Source organism: Cinclus cinclus, chromosome 8, assembly GCF_963662255.1.
Source record: "Cinclus cinclus chromosome 8, bCinCin1.1, whole genome shotgun sequence".
Taxonomy (NCBI): Eukaryota; Metazoa; Chordata; class Aves; order Passeriformes; family Cinclidae; genus Cinclus; species Cinclus cinclus.
The window spans coordinates 24728267-24746623 of record NC_085053.1 but is presented as its reverse complement, the minus strand read 5'-3'; the positions used below and the strand labels follow the sequence as shown (position 1 = coordinate 24746623).

General features: G+C 38.0%; 1 protein-coding gene across 1 annotated transcript in view; it reads left to right on the top strand.

The window, feature by feature from the left end:
* The window catches only part of FAF1 (Fas associated factor 1), a 153992-nt gene that overhangs the window by 25770 nt on the left and 109865 nt on the right, over positions 1-18357 (top strand). Inside the window, exons 3-6 of the mRNA XM_062497347.1 lie at positions 6146-6192; positions 9049-9254; positions 12349-12440; positions 12812-12900. Of these exons, the coding sequence (XP_062353331.1) occupies positions 6146-6192; positions 9049-9254; positions 12349-12440; positions 12812-12900 (434 nt within the window). The remainder of the gene's footprint in view (positions 1-6145; positions 6193-9048; positions 9255-12348; positions 12441-12811; positions 12901-18357) is intronic.

The window sequence follows — 18357 nt, the reverse complement described above, 5'->3', positions numbered from 1 at the left end:
TATTCATCCACACTGACTGCAGTATTTGACTTATACTTACAGGATATTTTTGTCAGTACCAGTTACTAAAATTTCTGTTGTTTATTCTGGAATTTTCTATTTTTTTATTGTTATAAACTGATTGCAAGAGAAGTCTGTGTGTGGTCTTACTTTTTATCCAATTTTCCAAAATCACAGTATGAGCAGGTCAGAGCAAATGTTTTGATATGTCTGCACCTGCCAGTGTTGAAAATTATCCCAAATTAGTATTTGCAAAAAAGAAAGTTATTAGAGGAGCATGATTTCAAAACATTTACTGTTATTACTGAAATATATACATATAGCAGATCCCTGTTAGTTTCATTTTAAGAAATATTTCTATGCTCAAAAGGAACTAATAAGTCTTTGCACTTCTCCTGTTTTGCTTTACTGCATTTGAAAATATGTTCCTTTGTCACTGAAGATTTATTGTTTGAAAGCAACTTGAAATTAATTTCTGCTTTTTTATCCTTTCATGGATGCTTTGTCTCACTAATATGTCTTTTTTATAATTTAGCTATATGTTTTTCCTCTTTCTGGATAGTATTTGTTCAGTTTTGGGTTTTGTTTCCTTTCTTTTTTTTAAGAAAAAACCCCATTATCTCAATTGTGGAAAGCATTTGGAGTTCTGTTGTCCCATTTATTTTGTTCGAACATCAAATAAAAAATGGATTTTAAATCTTTAGGATAAGAAGTTTATCATGTGAAATTAGCAAATTAGAGTAGGAGCATTGCACGTCAGGGAGAATATCACATTTAATCCAAATTAGGAGTAGAATTATTTGCAGTGGACTGACAATTGTAAGCAAAGTATTATTAATGACCCATTTTGTGCTGTGGAAATGCATAATAAAATAAAAAAGACAAGAAATATTTTTAAAACTTTATTATGGATTACTTAATGAGGGCTTTTTAGTATATTTTGTCACACTTTTTAAAATTCAGCAAATCTCGAGTGATCCTCAAGCACAGATGAATACAGGCCAATATTTCTAAAGTATAACAGCGAGAGTTCTTTTATTCTGCAGAACTCAAAACCACAGTATGTTTGTCTTGTGTGTCATCTCCCCCTCTGTAGTGAGGTTTTTTATGTAAATTTTGGTCTTGTATTCACTTAAATCAGAAAAATAAATCTAAGATTAAATGCTGAAAGAGTCAAATATAAAATGAAGTTTTTCTTTGTTCTGAGTGTGAAACACTTCTTTTTTTGGTTGTAATTTTAAATACTGTCCTACAGGCAGCTAACACCTCTTCCTGTCTTTTCTTCTGCTAATGTAGAAAACAGCATGGGGTAAACTTTCTGCATTTGTGATTTGAGAGAAAGAGTTTTTATATCAAGAAGATATTAATTGTATAACGAGGAGAGGCAAAATGAATAGTGAAGACACAAAATGCAGAACTTTGTTTTTTTAGCTTGCCAGTTGTGTTAAACCGAAAGTAAAATCTGAGTTTGTAGCATTTGAGGGAGAATATAAATTTTTGAAAGTCATAATAAATGAATCCTCTCATCAAAAAAGGCTTTTACTGAGTTTCAAAGAAATAATTAAATATGTGGTTTATGAGGCTATTGCCTTAAGTTGAATACACGAAAAATTTCCTAATACTGTAAATCTAAATGTGTCAGAAAATCAGGGGTTGGAAGAAAATGCCTCTTGAGCAAGTTACTCCATTATAATTCCCTGTGACTTTCTGAAGCACCTGGTGCCGTTTGGTTGGACATCTTTAGGTTTAGGATCATGTACCATGGCAGTTCCTATTACCCTGTCTCGGGGTCTCACTTGTGTCCTGTGTTTGTTTAAAGTAAACCTCCTCCGTGTTCAGCTAAACAAATGTATAGCTCTGCAAGGGCTTTGATAAGTAGACTCAAGTGGTCTCACTTGCTGAATGCAGTCAAAGCTAAATGAGCCTTTTGGAATTCTCTGGGAGCAGCTTGTGCTGGTTGTGTTAAACTGGTTTGGTTATTTATCCCAGTGAAACTCGTGCATGTCTCAGGCGTGCAGGTTAATTCCATCTCTCCAGTCTCTTCCTCTGAAAGGATTGTTCTTCCAGCACTGTGCTGCTCCAGCTTGCTTTTTCTCCTTTTGCTTATGGATGTATTTTCTAGTGCCCTGTTTTGGAGAGTTGTTTTTGTGTTGTGCTTTGTAAAAGCTCTTGCCCTTCACTGGGGTGGAGGTTCCAAAGGCAAAAGAAATGTTAAGGGGTCTGTGTCTGTCAGCCAAAACCTGTGTGTGCTGTGGAAGTTGGGAAGGACAGGGGAGGAACAAGAGGTGGCCACTGAGGAAGAGCTCCCTCCTCACCTATTGCAAAAGCCTTTGACTGGCTTTTGCCTGGGCCTGCCTTTAACTCTGAATTCATCTAAACATCCCTTTTAAATTCTGGAAATTTAAAAATCCCCTCCGATCTGTAGTTCACCTTTGCCTCGTTTGAATATTGAATCAGTGTATGTAGACTTCTGCTTTTGGTGAATCCAGGCCACCTTCAAACTTTGAAAAACCACAGAGCATTTACAACTTGTGAGTTGAATACTTGTACTGTCTAAAAACCCACATTATTCATAGGTCCCTGGGATGAGAGTCACTCTAAGATGTGCCTCAGTGCTTTTAAATGGTTAGCACTAGAGCTGTGTATTTTGAAGGAAGTCATTGGCATTGTTGTTTCAATAGGTAGTTAAGGAATGGTGGGTATTGGTTTTCCTTCTAACACTGTTTTGTACTCCTAAAAGATAGTCACAATTAGTCAGAACTGACTAATCTAGTTAAGTTAATATTCCCTTGAGGAAAAATTCTAATTTTCAGTCTGCTTTGCAGTGTTCTTTAGGTACCTAAATTATTTCAGAATGCCACAGATTTTTTTATGTTGCCCAAACTGTTAGTGAATTTGGTAACCTTTCATTAACCCTGTTGCTTTATTGTTCCCTGTGTTTTTGGAAAACAAAAAGGTTGGATTTAATATATTTCAATACTGTAACTTGGAAGCATGCTGCTGAAAAGAACACACCAAAAATACTGTTACTTTGAACCTTTTTAATGGGCATTTGTCAGTCCAGTATTATATCACATTCTTGATATATTTTTCATTTAAAAAAACCCCAGGATTCACAGTATGTTTATCAAGATAACCTGTACTATTGGATGATGGGGTCTCAGGTGCTTGAGACTGGAAGTTGTTTCTGGATGTGTCTCTGGCCCAAAGCAGATCCAATTAGGTCAGGTTATGCAGTACTTAATGAATTTTAAAATAAGCTGTTCCAATTCCTGGATATATGATTGATATCCCTAAACAAAATGCATAAATCAGGAAGTGCTACATTCTGTTTATAATTTAATGAACTATATTGTGGGCCTGGTAGTTGTTTGAAGGTTGTCATCAAAACAGAAATTATTCTGTTCCAGGATGGGGCAGTGTTAGGGCAGAATTTGCTATGGATAGCACTGAGACACACCTAGGATTCTTGGCTTTGGGAAAAATCTTCTGAAGCTCCTATAGTTTTCCATTTAAGGTGAATTTCACTCTTTACATAGTGATAGCATTAGAAATCTGTGGTACCCTGGATCCAGCAGGGACACCTGTGGATATGGAGTGTGAGAGCAGCATAAGCACAGAGTGCTGCTCCCCTGAGCAGCATCACTCTGAGCAGCAGATTTTTGGGAGCTGAAGGAGCTTTCTGATCCAGACATGGTTTCTTTATATTAATAACCCATAAAAAGGTTTAATGCACTGGTTATTAAAATTGTTTTGAGGGTAACAGACATTTTTAATGACTATAAATTAGCCACACAGGGTGGTTTTGTTGATCAAAGATCCCTGTTTGGAGAGACAAAAAAATGTAGTATCTTGAAATGTTTGCATAACCATAGAGATGTGAACCTCTCTCAAAGGGGACTGACACTGGGGAAGAACAGCCTGGAACAGATCTTGCCTTAGTAATGTGTTCTTGGTGTTTTGTTTTTTTTTTTTTTTTTTTTTTTTTTTTAATAGTCACAACCTTCTCCCAGTGAAATTCTAAAGCAGATGGTTGTTCCTTTTTCTTTTTTTTTTTTTTTCTTTGCAGGGTCTACTTATAGCTGTCTTGTTAGAACATGGATATTTAATATTTATGCAGTATGTACATGTGCACTGCTACCATTTGCTGTCTACATTATTTTAGTCTTCCATCTTGCTTAACAAACAGTGTCTGGACTCTTTAGTTTTACAGTGTGGTTAATAGAGGTCTTTCCATCAAAAAAGTACATAATGCTTCTGCTGTTTTTTCTTACTCCTGTGCCCCTTAAATGTCATCAAGTTTACAAAACTGGGGATATATGAACAAGTGAGATATTCAGTTTTAAAGAAAATAGCTTGGAGCCTCTATTGTATTTAACCCCTGTAAGTAGGCTCAGAAGAAGTTTGAGCTGATTTAATCCTTGGAGACAGAGCTTTGACAGAAGTGTGAAAATGCCACATTGCTGTATTTCTTTACAGTTGAAGCAGCTTCTTTTCCCCAAGAGAACTTTGCTGCACCAGCAGATCATTATTAGTGTAGGTCCTGTGGCACAAAACCTGTATTTGCTTTCTGTATCTTACAGATGCAAAATAAAGGATAACTTTGTCTCTCAGTCAACTTTATCTGTTGATTGACATGAATTAAGTGTATGTTGCTGAAGAGTATGGGAGTGAGAGCCCAATCCAGAAAAACCCAAATAAACTAAAACCTCCTACTTTTTCCTGGAGGTTTATTAGATGAACATGATCAAGAGCTGTGTATGACTGCAAAAACCACAATGATGATAAATGAGACGTGTTGTTAAAAAGAAACCACTGATTATTGCCATGCACAGTGGATAAACTGATTTAAAACCTGATCTGGTAGGGAACTTTGTTTTGCTGTAATTTGATACAGCCTCATGGGTTGTTGCTGTAGCTCATGGGTACCTCTGACCTTTTCCTTCTCTGCTTTTTAAATTATTATTAATGCAATATTTGTTTCTAAATGCAGGATAAATCTTACTGCAGTATCACAGTAATTTAGCTGAGTTCAGCAATAAAACTTTGATTTCATGTAGCCTTAACTATTAATGAAAATAGTAAAAAGTAATGTTTATATATTCAGAGAAAAAGAAACCATAGCATTTAAATCTTGATTACATCTATTTTTGTGTTTATTAAGTACTTAAGCTACATTTTTAAAATTTTAGTTTGGGCAAATGGTGTTGATAGATGATGACTGTCAGTAGTTCAGTCACAGGGTATGACTTTGTCTTCCTGGAGTACCAGGGAATCTATGACCTGCTAAACATCAGTGTTCCCTTCTTCACTGGGGACCAGACACTCATTCTCCAGGTGTTCTGGCCAACAGGTCAGGTATATCTGACATATGAGGATGGATATTAGAAGTTGTGAGGGTAGAAAATGGATGAGTTGCTGCTGATAAAGGAGAAAATGGAGAGTAGGGGGATGTTACAATCTCTCTTTAATCTCGCTGTTAAGCCTTCTGATGATTTGGACAGCGTGGAATGGTATTTAATTTCATAAACCCTGCTTAAAAATACTGCCTTTTCTACCTGAGGATTGTTTAAATTGTTGGGACTGTGCCTTGTGTGATTCCCTGGCAGCCTGAGGAGGCTGGGTGGTGTCTGTAGGTGTGATGGAGCTGCTCTGGAGCAGCTGTTGGCAGCAGCTGCTGAGCACATGGGGCTGGCAGCACACAGACTGTGTGTGTGCAGCTGGGCAGCTTGATGGGCTTGGCCATGCCTGGTGCTTCTGGGGAGCATCAGATTTTCTGAGGATGTGCTGTGAGGCTGCCTGGGCTGTGCACAGTTGGCTTTGGGTGTTTGGGGTGTGTGAGTTCCAAAGTGCTAGGCTGACTCAGCATGGGCCATGCAGTTTATTCCCAGGCGTTCCACCTGGGAAATCCATCACACACAACCAGGAGTCTGAGCTCCAGCTCATGTTTGTTTTTCACTTAGGTATGGTTTTTCTTTCATGTAGATACCATAATGATGGTATTGTTCACCAAGAATATTCACTAAATAGAGAGCATTTTAGGACGTGTTTTGAAGCAAGCCGATCACTCTTCCAAACATATTATAAAAGTTCTGATGTATTTTTGTTCTGCATGCTTGACTCAAAATTTGTTTCCTCTTTTCAGGCAGCTATAAATGGTGTTATACCACAAGAAAATGGCATTCTACAAAGGTAAGCATGGAGGACTGGAGTAGTACTGCAGAGAATTATGCTGGGTAACAGTTACTTTTTTTTCCTTCCTGAATCCTAAGAAGATGACATAATTCTCCTTTTAAAGCTGTTTCTGGAGCCACAAATTCTATTCCTGGCAAAGCTGATTTAACATTCAGTTTTTCCCATACTGATAGAGGACTAGCTCAAACATCTATTCAAAATAGTGAACTTTTATTTTGAATTCACTGGTGCTTGGGTCATTCTGTGCAGGGTTGTCTCTTTACAAAGACTGGATGTTGGTATGCTTCTGGCTAAGTATTTCTTTTTCCCTATGCATTTTTAAAGGTATTGATATTCCATGGTTCCCTATTTCTGGCCAAAACACTTGTACTTTTTTTTTTTTTTTAGTTGAATTACAGGCAGCAGAAACTGTGATAGATAAAGTAAGGTTGTTCCCTTCTAAAAATAGTTCTACTGATTTTCTTTCAGCTTCTGAATTAAATTTTGGCTTGCATGCTGATGCTTGGTTATCTTGAAGTCACTGAAATTTGATCTTCTAAATGCTGATGAGGCAATTGAAAACAGGAATTGAGCTACCTGAGAGAGACAGTAAAACAGTGTTTAAAAATTTCTCCAGAAAAATATTTATTGTACTATTTTAAAAAATAAATTGATGAAAAAAGATATATAATGTAGGTAAAGTGGTTTTTGACATCTCTGTCTATACTTATTAAAGCTGTCATTCAATAGAGTCAGGTTTTGATTGCTGATAAAACTATTTGCTCAGTGAAGTTACTAAATATATATTTACTGTAAGGCCTGTTTAGTCCATGTGAGTCCATCTGGGTTGTGTGGAGCACTCTTTCTGCATATAAGTTGAGACCTCAAAGCATTTCTATCCGAAATACCAGAATGTTTGATTGGGTAAAAGAAGCTGGGGAATAAATAAGTGTAATTAATGCCTGTCTTCAATCACAAGGTGGTCCAGTACCCACTTATATGTTTCTTTCACAGTAATTTATTAATTTTTAGAAATTATTAGATAGTCAAATGTGTTTACAATCTGTATTTTTGTTACTTTGTTTTTGTCTTGTTTTGTATTCTTCCAGTGGAAGTGGTTTAAAGGGTGGCTCAGAAGATTTAGAAACCTGGTTTCCAGTGGTTTTCAGATAAGGCTTATTTTACTGATGTGAGGCTTTTTATGTTCTATTAGAGATTGCTAGTCAGGCATGTAGGATGCTTTTTTGTGGTGAAATCAAACAGAGTTAATACAACTGGACTTGAAGTAAGTTAATTTATTGAAGGGAAAAAAGTACACTTCATTTTATAATTCAGTTGCTTGTTTCATGATCCAGTCCTGAGAACTGGGATATTCATTGCTTCTTGAGTCTGCTAACAGAGTTGTTACTTAATTGTACTTAATTCATACTTCTCCACCAGATTGAAGGCAATAGCATATCACTTGGTATTTATACTTTTTTTAAATCCTGAAAATTAGACTGTTTTCTGTACTATTGAGAGCTCTGTCGTGGGTCTTTGACTTTTGAGCCATAGGTCTGAGAGTGTGGTATTTGGGCATTCATCCTTCTGAGCATGCTGGTGTGAGAAGTGAAGGAGCCCCTTGTTTTACAAGCATAACATGTTTTTCTGTTTCCAATGTGAAAGGCACAACAATGGGATTTGCAATAGCTGAGTGCTGTTGCACTCCTGTGACATGCATGCTATCCACATTTGCACTTTTTAAAGTTCAGACCTTCTCTAGATGACAGATTTGACTTGTTCTTTGAAGCATTTCCACTGAGAATCTCATGGTATCTTCGAGAACAGAAGGAATTTTTCAAATAATTTCTGATAAAGAATGGAAATGAGATTGAGTTATATTGCAGGATTTCTGAAATCCACCATGAGATCCTATAACTGCCCAACATCTTCCTGGTAAGAATATCTAAAAGGCAACACCCCAGGCTTACCTGATGAAGTTTCTTGCCTTCCAAATTTGATATTTGATTTCTTTACGTCAGAGGTGTTTTTTTTTTTTTTTTTTTGTTGCTGTTGGTTTTTTTTTATTTGTTTTTTTCTTTTTTTTTTGGCACACAATAATATTCCTGAAATGTCATGTTTTGTTACACTTGTTTTCAATCTCAGTTACATGTTTCCTGTGGAGAGGCTCACCGAGGAAGATGCAGTGCTTCTGGGTAGTGAGGGTTTTCCAGTTTATTCTGACCTGTAATGCTGTGGGTATCCTTGAGTCAGGTATGGAGACATCCTTATATGAATCTCCAAGAGCCTTGCACGATTTTGAAGGCAAGTTAGAATTCAGCATTGCATTACTGTGGTATTTCTAGGTGCTGTTTTAAACACGTGCTTCATTATCTTAATTTATTTACCTTAAACTTATCTCTAATTTCATATCTGACTTGTTTTTCACTGATTTGGTGTGGGAAAATACCTGTCTGTGTGCCGAATTTTGAGCTGTATTTCTTATTCCCATTTCCACTGGATAGTAGCCCAATGATGTAGAAGGCTGGTTGTTGCCATAGTGCCCATTTTTAGATGGTCACAACACTCCTGGGACAGGAAATAATCCTTTTCCTCAAGATAATTCTGGTATTAATTACACAGTGGATTTTAAATGCTTGTTTGTCACCAGTGCTGATCTCCTATAGTGCTCCTGATCCCTGAAATGTTAAAATTGCTAATACAGAAGTTATTTTAAAATTTTTAATAAGCAGGATTTTCAACTATGACAGCAATAATTCAGGAGGTGTGTGCTGGACTGTAGTAAGTGTATAATAATGTCGTTTTCCTTTCCTAATTTCTGGTTAGACATGCCAAGCTGTTGTGTTTAAATCATCTTATTTGTCTGTCTTTCAGTGAGTATGGTGTAGAGACTTTGCATGGACCAGCATATGGCCCCAGTCACTCTGCTGCATCTTCCTCAGCTCCTTCCTCCTCCTCAGCATTTCGCCATGTAGTGCCATCTAGACAAATAGTGGAAAGACAACCTCGAATGCTTGACTTCAGGGTTGAGTACAGAGACAGAAATGTGGATGTAGTACTTGAAGACAGCTCCACAGTTGGTAAGGATTGGTAAAAATGAAATAGAAGGCGTTATCGTGAAATTGTTAAAAAGACGAACTAAAAAGATTCAACCCCAAAAATCCAAGTCCTAAAGCAAAGCAGAGCAAAACCCCTCAAAAAGAAAAAAAATATCCCCCTGAAAATGCAGCCTCCACAGCTACTAACCATTTTCAAATCTCTTTGCAGCTTTAAAAAAGCAAAATTTCACTAATCCATTGTAAAGGTTAGTGATCTAGCAAATACTTATTTTTAAATCTAGTTTTCTTATGAACTTGCTTCAGAAACAAAATGGAGATTAATGATTAAGTTGAGGCATGAAAGTGTACTTTGGGGTAGGATTAGTGTAGATGCAAGCTATTTATAAGTGGATGATCTTAGCATTTCCTCTTTGAATCTGTATGGCATATCTTTCTGCACAGGATTAGTGACAAGATTAGAGGAATTCTTCCTGGTGTGAAGAAGATAATTTCATTCTTCTTAGTTCAATTTTTATTTGACTCTTTCATCCAAATTAAGATTAATTCTTTCAGTTTTATTTTCTTTATCCCAAAAATTGGTGCATTTTCAATCAGTGAGAAAGAGGTATGCTATTGCTAGTGTTGCAGGGCATGTTATTTTTTACATTCCCCAAACTGGGAATTAATTTATTCCTGCTAAGGAAGAAAAGTATTTTCATTTTCCTATTTTTAGTGAAGAGCTTATACAGATCCAAATAAGGAGCTACGTGAAGAAATAGTTGGTGAAAGCAATTTTCCGTGCTGCAGCCTTTTGTCTGGGATGAAATTTGGAAATTGGAACTTTTGATCCTCACTTGTCGTCTCGGCAATGGATTTGGTGTTGGCTGGCGCCACCTAGCGGTGCCTGGTTTGAATTATCGATGGCTGTTCCATGTTTTCCTTTGTGCTAAATTGTATCCATGGAAATCAGACATCAAAATCTCATCAGATCAGAATTTTCCGGCTGTGCTGCTTTGATTTTTCTTTTCTTATTAACTTCTTAATAGTTGAATTTTACCTGAAAGCTGTAGGACAGAAGGCAGTTCGTGCAGAACTTCTGTCTGTATCTTGGGATATAAAGATGGAGGGCAGCCTCGTGTTTAAAGTCCTGGGAGAAGTGAGCAAGCAAATTTTAGAACTTCAGCTGTAGACTTGAGGGAAGAATATTTTTTGCTTTTTTGGGGATCTTGGCAGGATCCCATGAGAGGCTGCCCAGGAGGACACAGGGGCCCAGGAGAGCTGGTTGATCTTCAAGGACAACTTCTTCAGTGCACAGGAGCAGTTCCTTCCAACATGCAAGAGGAGCAGGCATGGCAGAAGGCCAGCACAGAAGAAGAAACCATTTCTGACTGAGCTAAATTAAAAAACAAAGTAGCCAGTGGTGGAAAGTAGTGATGGGCTGCCCAGCAGGAGCACAGAGATGTGCAGGTTTGGAGTTAGGAAGACCAAATTTCAGGTGGAGGTGAAACCACTGAGTGGTTAGAAGGGTTTCTGTAGGCACATCGGCCTGAAAAGAAAAGCTAAGGCAAATGTGAATGCGTGTTCAGTGGTGATTGCTGACCTTGGTCTGTGGGAAGATTATGGAGTAAATCTTTCTGGAAGCACTTTTTGAGCACGGGAGAGAAAAGAAGGGGATTTGGAGCAGCCAGCATGGATTACTAAAGGCAAATTGTTCATAATCAGTCAGCATTATTTGCCTTTTGCAATTTGATGACTGGCTCAGTTGACAAGGGGAGGGAATGTCACTGTGGTTTTAGGAAGGCCTTTGATGTATTCTGCTGTTGTATTTTTCTAGTCATAATGTTAAGATAAAAACGCATAAAAAACGGATCAAAATAAATCTTAGTCTACTCAGAGAAAGTGGCTGATATTCTGGAGGGCAGGGCTGCTGTTTAGCAGGTCCTGCATGGCCTGGAGACATGGGCTGGCAGGAGCCTCCTGAAGTTCCAAGAAAATAAAATTGAAGTCCTATATCTGGCATAGGAGACCTCCATGTTATCTCCACTTGATACCTGGCTGAAGGCTGATGGGCTAGAAAACAATTTAATAAAAGGGATCTTGGGTGCTTCAGCAATGAAGAAGTGAAGAAGACCTGCCATGTCCCAGGCTTTGTTGGCGAGAGTGTAGCCAGTGGATCCCAGGAAATAATTATTTCCCTCTATTCACCACTTGCCAGGCTGAATCTGGAGCACTGTGTTGGGTTTTGAGGTGCCTGCTGCAGGAAAGATGTTGACATCCTGCAGTAAGGGGGTCTGGAGCTTTGGGCTAACAGGAGGAGAGGCAGGCACAGAGAAGAGGATTTGTTCAGCCTGGGGAGGAAAGGGGAAGGTACAGACCTGACCTCTGTGTACAGCTGCCTGCTGGGGGGTACAGAGAAGGTGGAGCTAGACTTGTCTTGGAGGTGCATGAGAATGGGAGGCAGCAGGCACAACATCAAAAATTCACATTAAATAAAAGGATTTTTTTTAATTGTGAGGGTGGTGAAGTACTGAAGCAGGTTGGCCAGAAAAGTTGTCAAACTTCCATCCTGACATGTTCAAGAGTCAGCTGAGCAAGTCATTGACTAAACTGGTTTAATTAGACCTTTGAGTTGGGCTTGGGCCACATGAGCTCCAGAGGTACCTTCCAGCCTGAATTATTTTATGACTATAATAACTACAGGAGCAGAAGAGCTGTCGGAGCACTCAGTTGTATGGACATTCCAGTTCATTAGATCTGGATTAATGATATTGAAATTTGGTATCAGAAATATATATATACCCTCTTTGTTGCTGGCAAGGTCTGGTGCTCCAGATAGCACACAGCTGCAAATGTGTGTGTCTAGTATGTTATGGATTATAGAATTACCAGTATATGTATCCAAATAATCAAATCCTCATGTGATTCTCCAATCAATCCTGCTTTGTGATTTATATTTTTTTTAAGCTTCATTTGTCTTTTACTGTTTGGAGGGTATGTTACAAGGGTAACTAGACTAAAGATCCTTCACATAGTAAATTTTTCCTTGTTCTTGTTATTTTGAGTACAATTCGTTGCTGTTTGAAAAAAAAACAGTAAATGTGTATCTTTTATATATTCCCTTTGTTTTTCTCTCTAGGAGATATCAAACATATTCTAGAAAATGAACTTCAGATTCCTGCATCTAAAATGCTGTTAAAAGGGTGGAAGACTGGAGATGTAGATGATAGTGTAAGTTCTCAACTGTATTTTCAGTTAACTGAACTCATTTTCAAACTGAGCATCTGTGGGTGGGGATTACAATGCAAGAATTGTTAGTTTCGAACAGTGTCAGATGTCTTGGGTGGCATACAAAGAACTCTTAATCTAAAACACTGCAAAATAAAATCAGGACAAATCAGTTTGTCTTTGGCTTATATATAATGTGGCCCACCTACAAAAATGATTTTTTGTAGGTTTTGAAATACTGTACTGTTTTGAAGTAACAGGAAGTGTATCTTGAAACAAAATATTTGGTGGTATTGTAAATACATACCTATAATTAATGAAAAAAGTCAGAATTGGTGAATGTTTTATATTTATAATGATTTTTCTCCCCTCAGACTGTTTTAAAAAGTCTACACTTGCCAAAAAATAATAGTCTTTATGTTCTAACACCTGACCTGCCTCCTCCTTCTTCGAGTCATTCTGGGTAAGTCTTTTGGCCGTAAATTCTGTTTGTATGGTTTGAGATTTTTTTTGTGGTTATTATGAAGCCATGTGTGTATTTGCAGGAATCTGCAGTTAGTTTTTCAGTGTACTGTTGGGATGAACTAACTCAGAATCTCATTGAAAAGAAACTCAGAATCTCATTGAAAAGAAACTCAGAATCTCATTGAAAAGAAACTCAGAATCTCATTGAAAAGAAGCTTGTTGGGGTTTTTAAAACCTTGGTGGGGTCCATGAACCTCTTAGGCACATACATAATTTTACATCTCTCAGATGTAATGACTTTAACAGAAATCTAGTCTCTGTGGAAACGAGAGCTGGCCTTCCATAAGTTGCTGCTTTATGTTGGTCCATTTAATGTATCTTATAGATCTGTATAAATCATTCCCATCAGATCACAATTTTCTTTACGAAATGTTTGTTTCATTATTTTATCTTGTACTTTTAAAATGTATGTAGATAGGCTGAATAATTAATTATTATAAATTAGTTATAATGAATTTCCTCTAATTGAGCAGGATATCTTTTATTACTGATTTGAGCACTCAGGAAGTAAGCAGTGAGTGTTCATGTGTCACAGAATCACAAAATCATCAAAGCTGGAAGTGACCTTCGAGATTATCTCGTTCAACCCACCATAATCATCCCTGAAACGTGTCCCCAAGTGTCACATCCAGACATCCCTTGAACACTTCCTGACTCCACCACATCCCTGGGCAGCTGAATCCAGTGCTTAACCACCTTTCAGGGGAAGATATTTTTCTAGTACCTACTCTGGACTTCTTTTGGTGCAATTTAAGGCCATTTCGTCTCATCCATCCCCTTGAAACGTGGCAGTGGAGACAGACCCTTGGCTGGCTCCAACCTCTTTTTGGGGAGCTTTGGGGGTGAGAAGGTCCCCCCCTGAGCTGAAGGGTTTCTCCAGGATGAACCCCTCCCAGGACTTTCCCTCCAGATGCTTCCCCAGCTCTGTTCCCTTCTCTGGACCCGTTCCAGCCTCTCGTTGTCCTTCCAGAAGTGAGGGGCCCAGCACTGGACCCAGCACTGGAGATGTGGCCCCAGCAGTGCCGAGTTCAGGGGACAGTCCCTGCCCTGGTACCATCCAGGTGCCATGGGGCTCCCTGCCCACCTGGCACAGCTGGCTCATACAGCACCCCCAGCTCTCTTTCTGTTCTCAGGGAATATTGCGAAAATTTGAAAAAGAAATGATGTTATATCTTATAAAGCAATTAGCAATTAGTTTGGTTTGTTTTCTTCTTTGGCCTTCCCTTTCCCGAAGGCAGCCCTGGATGTTCTGTTTGCCAGGAAAATGGGAATTTTCCTCGGTAGCCGCTAGAGGGTGCGCAGGAATTGAGCTGCGGTAGGAGCTGCTGCAGGTGGGATGCCTTTGGAATTGGGCAAAATGCACGGATTTCAGGTTGTCTCAAGAGGGAGTTGGCTTTCTGCCCTTGTATGTGACACGAGAATATTCTGCAAGTGCAGTTGTATTACCGGTGAGAGGAATTGTTGGAGAGTCAATAGAAATTAGTAAGTGCTTTCCTAATGATTGAAAGTACTTGGTGTATTGCTAAAAGGTACTTGTGCACATTAGCATGTAGTCTGTGGAGGAGATAAGAATGCTGATATGAATTATAAAAATAATAATGATAAAAAAGGAGCATTAAGAGAGGGAATAGTGGCACTGGAGCAGAGGATGGTGTGCATGACCTCTCTGTGCAAAAAGGAGCTGTATTTGTCTGTTAGGACAATAAGCCATTGTGCCTTAGCAGCTATTTGAAGAACAGTGGAAAGATGCTGCACTGCTAATTGTTTCATTTCCAATGTCAAAATTTTGTAGCCAGGTATTGCTGTCTATTGTAATTTGAATGTTATAATACTGGAGAGAAAACTGGAGTCTGAAGAGAGTTGTTTATTGCAACTGCAGTAAAGTATATAACAACAAACTGTTTAAAAACAGTTCTTTGCCTTTTTTATTGGATTAATGGTTTTAAAGAACTTCACTTGATAGTAAAATCAAAGTAGTTGTTACCTTTTATAGTTTATATTTGTTTCATAGTGGAGATTAGTTCTGGATATTTTTTAAGATAAAAGTTGGTAGCTTTGGGACAGCAAATGATGACTAATTAGTGGCTATTTAAACACGGATAATTTGAAGGCTAGATCATCTCCCTGAAGTCATAAATTCTAGATGAAAGGGGAGGCTTGCCTCCAATTAAAGCATCAATGCAGATCAAAACACATCTAATTGAAGCAATGTACCAAACCCAGTTACACTGTTTACTGCCTACTGTTAGGTCAGTTATTATTCAGATTAGTTTGTTACCCACAATTTTTAAAAGCGTTGTGTTCACATCTATTATTAATGGATGTTGAGGAACTTTGCCTCTTGCTCTGGGAGTTCATCTGTTGTTTTCTTCAAATGCCTTCTGTTTTGAACTAGAGATAAATAGTCGTGATTTGAATATCTCCAGAAAGTGATATTTGAAAAGCCTGAGATTCCAGTATGTGATATTTTATCTATATGCCCTTCTTAAAAGGAACAGTCTGGCCCCAGTTCTATAAGCTCCTATTTTTGTCTGTTCTTTATAGTGAGGCAGAACAGTGTCTGAAACATCCTTTTCCAACATATTGATCTGAAGGCATTGAAGTTTATTGTGACAGACTGAATGGGCTTAACCCAGAACTGACTTAAAACCAGCATCTAAATGTAAAGGCAAAGTGATCCTGCCGTTTAAACAAGCAAAAATCTCCTAGGGTATCTTTGTTCATCAGTGGCCTACCTAAAGCTTTTATAGGTAATAGAAACCCAGTGAATTACTACTGCATGGTGGTAAATTGAGGTGGAAAGATTAAATTTAAATGTCAAATACCAGCTGCATGGTTCCACCCTGCTCCCACAGTTTCAGCTGGGCAAAGCCATGCTTATCCATGCACGATATCCAGAACAAAAACCACACGTACTGTGAGTTGTGGACATAATGAAATCTGATTTCTAGTGAATTCCTACCTCATCCCAGCAGCTGCAGTAAATCAGTCTTCTCTTTCCATGCTTCCCATCATCTCACCTGCCTCTGATTCTGCCTCCAGATCTTCTTGTACTTTTTGTAGCACCTGTGTAATATTTTTCCCCTTGCACAGAGTATCAGCCTGCCCTGCATCTGTTTTCCACTCACAGTCTGGCAGTATCAAGGAAAGGAGAAATCATGTCCTGTGGGTAGTTTTGAGATCACTGGCCAGAGGTGATGGATGGGTATAAAATACTGCACTTTTAATGTAGCCTTTTACTGAAGTGGGTGGTAATTTTGGTCCCCTTCCACCTCCTGGCTTTTGATTTATACCTGATCTTTGAGACCTTTCTAGCACTATGAGACCTCCTTTAAACCAGTGTCTATGTTCAAAAGTTACCAGATAGGAGCAAAAGTTAGCAGGGGGTGGAGTAGAACATGATTTCCCTTGGAAAGCAGTCTTGAAAGATGCCAAAGAATGTCCATCATTAAATGTCCATGGGGGTAGATCCCTTGCACCAGCTTTGTCAGATTAGATTAATCACTTCCTCAGTGTGCAATTCCTTCCCTTTGTTGCCTTGGATGCTTCTTGAAGGCTGACAATACCCAGTTCAGGAAATAGGTTTAAGAGAATGTTAGAGGGAGGCATGAAAAGTGTGAACATGGGGGTCTGGCCATGGAGCTGGGTCATCCAGATTGTCTCTCCTTTCTATCCTGTGTGATCTGGGAGATGCTTTTTATAATTTTTTGTTGCTGTTGTCATTATGATGGATATAATGTATTTTATGCTTATTTTGCTAAACAGCTGGAATCCAAGATACATTATTATACTCAATGAATCACTGGAAAGTTGAAAAGCATTATAACTCCAGGTGCATACCATGGAGATTATTAGAAATAATGCAGTTTTGCTAAGTGATTGTAACTTAACAAGTGTAATCATCTGTGCAGATGAGAAAAAAACCCACAGATCCCATTTTTCAAGCATTAGGTCCATGTACTGCTGGATATCTCTGCTTTAGATCATTACAGAGCAGTGGTGGTGATGTGGTGCCTTGTTGTATGTTATCAACTGTAGCAGAGTGTTAATTAAGAACGATGTAACCTGCAACTCCAATTATTACTCCTGTCTGCTTAGCTGGACAGCAGCAGTGCCTTGCTTTAGTTACTTTGAAAGCTTCCATAAGAATGGTAAGATTAATGTTTTTTTTTCACATCTGTTCGTGAGACAGTTTAAAAATCCTGAAGTTTAAAATGCAATAGAATGTAAACAAAAGGGCTTCTGCTCATTTACATGTTAGCCAGATTTGCTAACTGATTGCTGTTTGAACCTAATCTACCACCTCCTGCTGCATTAGCTACAACAAACATTACATTTACATACTGATTTCTTATTTTGTTTTAATGTAAATAATCTGTAATTACAGTAAATTTGGACTTCTGTTGACATGAGCTTGTATAAATCTGTAAGTTTAAAATGGAAATGTTAATTACCTTGTGTCTTACCTGTTTATATAAAAATCAGAGGTTTTGGGGGAAATCTGTCTGTGTCTGAGGAAAATACTGCCTCGTGGGAAATACTGAATGTATTTCATAGAAACTGAAATTAAAAGGAACATGTACATATCATTGATTAAGGATTTACTTTTGGTATCAAATTCTAAAATATTAGTAAAATTTCAAATAAAAATGCTGCTGAAAAGCAAAGTATCATATAAAAAAATCAGAGCATTAATGCAATTACTTAACAGTAGATAGAACCAATTTGTTTTGTATGTCCAACTCTCTTCCTAGAATTGGTCAGAGCAATGACTGTGGTCAGGTCTATTTTCTTTTCTCTGTTCTTGGACTTCTTTTCTGGGTGTAGGCAGGGTGGAAATCTTCAAATGGAAGACTGGTGCCCAAAAATGCAGATTCCCTTGCCTCCTGTGCTGCATAGTGAGTGCAAGAATCATTCAGCTGAGGTAAAATAGTTGCAAAGGCAGAGTATATCACCTATCAGCAAATGTTTTTAAAAGCTGGGATTTGCAGTAGGGGAAAAAGGACTCTAGTAAGAGTGGCCTACTTTAGTCCTCTTTCCAGAATTTAGTTTTCTTTTCCCACAAATTAATCCTCAGATTAATTGAATTCTTTTAGCACTGGTGGCAACAATAAAAAAGAAAGGAAAAAACAAATCTGTCTTGTCTTTAATGGGACCTGGAGTTTGGCCCTGATTTTTTTTTCCCCTTTTAATATAGTTGTTTTGTTTGGTAGTCAAATTATTATATTGCAAAGTTATTGTAGCCAACTAGAACATTTGTAGGAGAATTACACAACTGCAAACACTGAAGCCAGATTTTAGAGATGTGTATTATATTCAGTCAGTTTTCTCAATACTCTTATGTGCACCTAATAAGAAATAAAAATTAAGCTTCATCTTAGTATCAGTAAGAAGT